This window comes from Ixodes scapularis, unplaced genomic scaffold, assembly GCF_016920785.2.
Source record: "Ixodes scapularis isolate PalLabHiFi unplaced genomic scaffold, ASM1692078v2 PGA_scaffold6__148_contigs__length_123643588, whole genome shotgun sequence".
Classification (NCBI taxonomy): Eukaryota; Metazoa; Arthropoda; class Arachnida; order Ixodida; family Ixodidae; genus Ixodes; species Ixodes scapularis.
The window spans coordinates 12711872-12715651 of record NW_024609881.1 but is presented as its reverse complement, the minus strand read 5'-3'; the positions used below and the strand labels follow the sequence as shown (position 1 = coordinate 12715651).

General features: G+C 50.4%; 1 protein-coding gene across 1 annotated transcript; it reads left to right on the top strand.

Moving 5' to 3' along the window:
* Window positions 1–400: 400 nt before the first annotated feature.
* LOC120849335 (uncharacterized protein K02A2.6-like) lies at window positions 401–3427 on the top strand (the record flags this gene model as incomplete). Its single annotated transcript, XM_040221535.3, has 2 exons — window positions 401–613; window positions 2903–3427. Coding segments are annotated over 2 exons (738 nt in total), but the record flags the coding sequence as incomplete, so codon positions are not given.
* Between the last annotated feature and the right edge of the window lie 353 nt (window positions 3428–3780).

Genomic DNA, 3780 nt, shown 5'->3' with positions numbered 1-3780 from the left:
GATATGGGGATCACGTGTGGTGATACCAGCGTCTCTGCGGCCTGAGTCTTTGACTCTTGTACACTCAGGACATCGTGGAATCGTGGCCATGAAAACCTGTGCCAGAAGTTACATGTGGTGGCCAGGAATTGACAAAGATATTGAATTATGTGTGGCGGAATGTGCCCAATGTCAAACAAACCAGAAAACCAGGATAAAAGTACCGATGACAAATTGGGAACGACCATCAACAGCCTGGGATACACTTCACATGAACTTTGCGGGTCCAGTGGAAGGGAAAGTATTTATGGTCGTTGTAGACGCATACACCAAGTGGCTGGAGGTGCGAGTAGTTAGCAGCATGGCATCAAGCGCTGTAATCAAGGAGCTGCGGGGATTATTCGCCACATTTGGAGTGCCAAAGAAGGTTTGTTCAGACAACGGGGCTGCGTTCATCTCAAAAGAAATTGCGACGTTTTACCGCATGAACAACATCATCGCAGTCACGAGCGCACCTTACCACCCGGCAACCAACGGGCAGGCTGAGCGAATGGTACAGGAGCTCAAACAAGCTGTAGCTAAAAAAGGAAGGGAAGACCTGTCGTGCGTGTTGTCACGTTTCCTATTCAAGCCAGCGGCGTAGAGTTTCCATTTTCCCGGGGGGGAAGGCAGACCCGGAATGTGGCTCAAAAAAAAAAAAAAGGGGGGGGGGGGCGGGAGGCTGCGGGGGGGGGGGGGGGAGAGGAGGAGAAGGTCCTGGTTTTATTTGTTCCGTGGGTTCTCCCCATAAGGGTCACCTGCAGCAGTCGGAGCCTTTACCGAGCATTTTGGTAAACCCGAGACTGGAGAAAAAGGGACAAGGACATAAACAAACGGACACGGACATTGTGACAGCTAACTACCTGGTGTCCCCAAATAAGACGCTCCGCAAAAGAATGACCCGGAAACTTCAGCGGTTTGACGCATCCAGTAGAAATTTCTCTGAATACGTGTTTTACTGGCCACATTTATGCAAACATATTGCAAGACTAAACTACCAGTAGAAAAAAGCGAATCTTTTTTTTTTCTGCAGGGGTAGTTCGGGTCTAAAATTTTGTTGCATAAATGTGACCAGTAAAACACGTATTTCAGGAATATTCCTCCTTGTTGCACCAAGGATCTAAATTTTGCGGGCCATTTTGTGTGTAAAGTGTATTTTGAGATGCCCATATAGTACCAAACTCCGCGAGTGGATACGCAGGCGCACCAAAAGTGTTAATCCTTTGATCCCTAGCAGACACAAGTTGCCGTCGGCAGGGCTTGTCTACGCGCACTCTCCGCCTGGAGGCACGCTCCCCACGCGGCGACCTTGCTGTCCGGGATGCTCGTTCCTTTCGGTGCGCCGCCTCGTGTAATCACTTTTGAACGAGCTGGACTTCGCTTTTCAACGCAGGGACCCATCGGAGAGCCATTCGTCTTAATTTTTACACAGGATACCGGACGAACTGTCACGTTCTTAGCCGAGTCGGAACTGGGCGAGTCGACTTCCTATGAGAACGGCTTACGTTTCAAGAATGTCAATGGGTTCTGAGTTTAGGTTTCCATTTGCGGTGTTCGTGTCGGCTCACGGTTTAAGTTTCAATTGAACTTCGCTTGGCCCCGCTCGTTATTCCGGGACTCCAATCACGATCCTTCAGTTGCTTCCGTCTCTTTGTCAAATAAGCCTCAACCCAGGGAATTAATATAAAATAGTTTCCACAGGTAATAAGCTCCGGTGACCTTGCCTCAAAGGAAGTGATCAAGCACTTGCTATTCTACTGACTGTTTGAGGCGTATATGTATGAATGCCTTCCCTGGGAATGATCGTGAAGCCTATTCAGAATAAAACGGAAAAGGGGAGCGGATTGTGCCGCCTAGCACCACACTGTCCATACAAACGTTTTAAAAATGACAAAAGGAACACGTATCGGGCATGATAATTATTCTTTCCCCAAAGTTGGCCTTCGTAAAGACTCCGAAGGCCCAATCGCTCTCTTCCCCACAGGCATTTGTTTCAAAGCAGTGTCCCTTTGTTTTTGTTGTGTTTTGCGATGCTGTTATTTGGCTTCTGGTGTGTATTTTATTGTCATGTTTTGTTTATTTTGTTAACACATGCAGCAGGGGAGAGTGGGGTAATGGTGGCACAAGAAGCTTTAATTATATGACTGACTTCAATTTTAAGAGGGCCAAAAATAATTCTCAGACGGTAGCAAAGACCATTTGATACCACTATACCTTGTGCGAAGCTGGGGTTACAAATTTTTCCGCCAAAAGTTGTTTTCTGGAAGAGTATTCGAGTCGCTGTTCGGTGACAAGACTGGTAGTAAAGCCCTTCACTGACCAATCAAAAATGTGTACAATATTTTCTTGGCCGAAAGGGCATTCATTTGTAGACGCGCAAGAAATTAAAATTTTTTTCTTGGCGAGCAGATCTGCAGAATCAGTCACTGACCCACTGTGTCGGGGATGCTTCCTATTCTCAGAAGCATTTTTGTTGTCTAAAAACCGACAGAGATGTCGCGTCGCTTTCAAGACTTTTTTAAGCCTGTCATAGCTGAAGCGGGCACTTCAGCTGTTCATTCAGACAACATATTCCGCGCATCTAACTCCGTCTGAGGGGAATTTTCCACTGAATGTCTGACCTGTCACTGTCCCGAGATCCACCATCTAAAAGCCTGAAAGGAAATAAGAAGCGGGAATGAACAGGCCCCTGTGAAATAGCTGCCAGTCAGGACGGCCAACAGTCCACTGTCGATGGGCGCAGACCCAAGCCAAGCTCTTTAAAAAAAATCCCGGGCCGGGGCCGGGGGGGGGCTCTGCCCCCCCGTGAAGCCATCCGGGGGGGGGGGGGGGGGGGGGGGCACGAGCCCCACTGCCCCCCCGTAGTTGGCGCTTATGATTCAAGCAACACACGACAGTGCACGCAACAACGGGCAAGACTCCTGCGTGGATGATGTACGGCCGAGAATCGCCTTCTGCACTGGATCGACTCAAGTCATCCCTCTTCAAACAGTTGCCTGAAGAAAACAGCGATATCCACAAATTTACTCGTGGACAACCCGTGTGGATTCGACAGTTCCCGAACGAGCGAAAGTGGATGCCGGGGTCCATCGCACGCCGCGCCGGACCACGATCCTGGATGGTTGACACAGAGCGGGGTCAAGTCAGACGACATCAAAACCATATTCGACATCGCGCTCCGAATTCGAGCTGCTGGGAGACACAGCCGCCACCACCAGTTTGGGACATGTGCTTACACGACCGCCGGGGCACACATTCGGGCGCGAATGGTCCAGAACAAACAACTAAACAGCACAGCACAGACGACGACGTTCGCCCATTACCAACAGTGCGATCTGCCTTGTCAACCGCGACGCGGGTGAGCTCCCGGGCGCGTCGACCACCGGACAGATACGGTGCCCACGTCTAAGGAGGAAGGGGTGTGATGTATCTACCGGCACACGGCCGGCGGGCAAGTCTGCGAGCGCTGCGCACGAGCGCGTGGGTTTGTCTCGAGAGCTGGCTGTGCTTTTGTGAGACATATAAAAAACAATCTCAACCGTTTCGGATGCTTCGAATGACTGTCTCGTCATTACCCCAGCTAAGGTCGTATACCTAGCTAAGGTTATTCTACACGCACAACAGCTCGGAGCACGTGGAGCGAGAGCTCGCGCTGCGGAACCCAGGAATCCGGGGCTAAATCCCCACCCCTGCTCGTTTCGATCTGCTCGGTTCGGTCCCCACCCCTGCTCGTTTCGATCTCGAATTTCGATGCATGTTAAG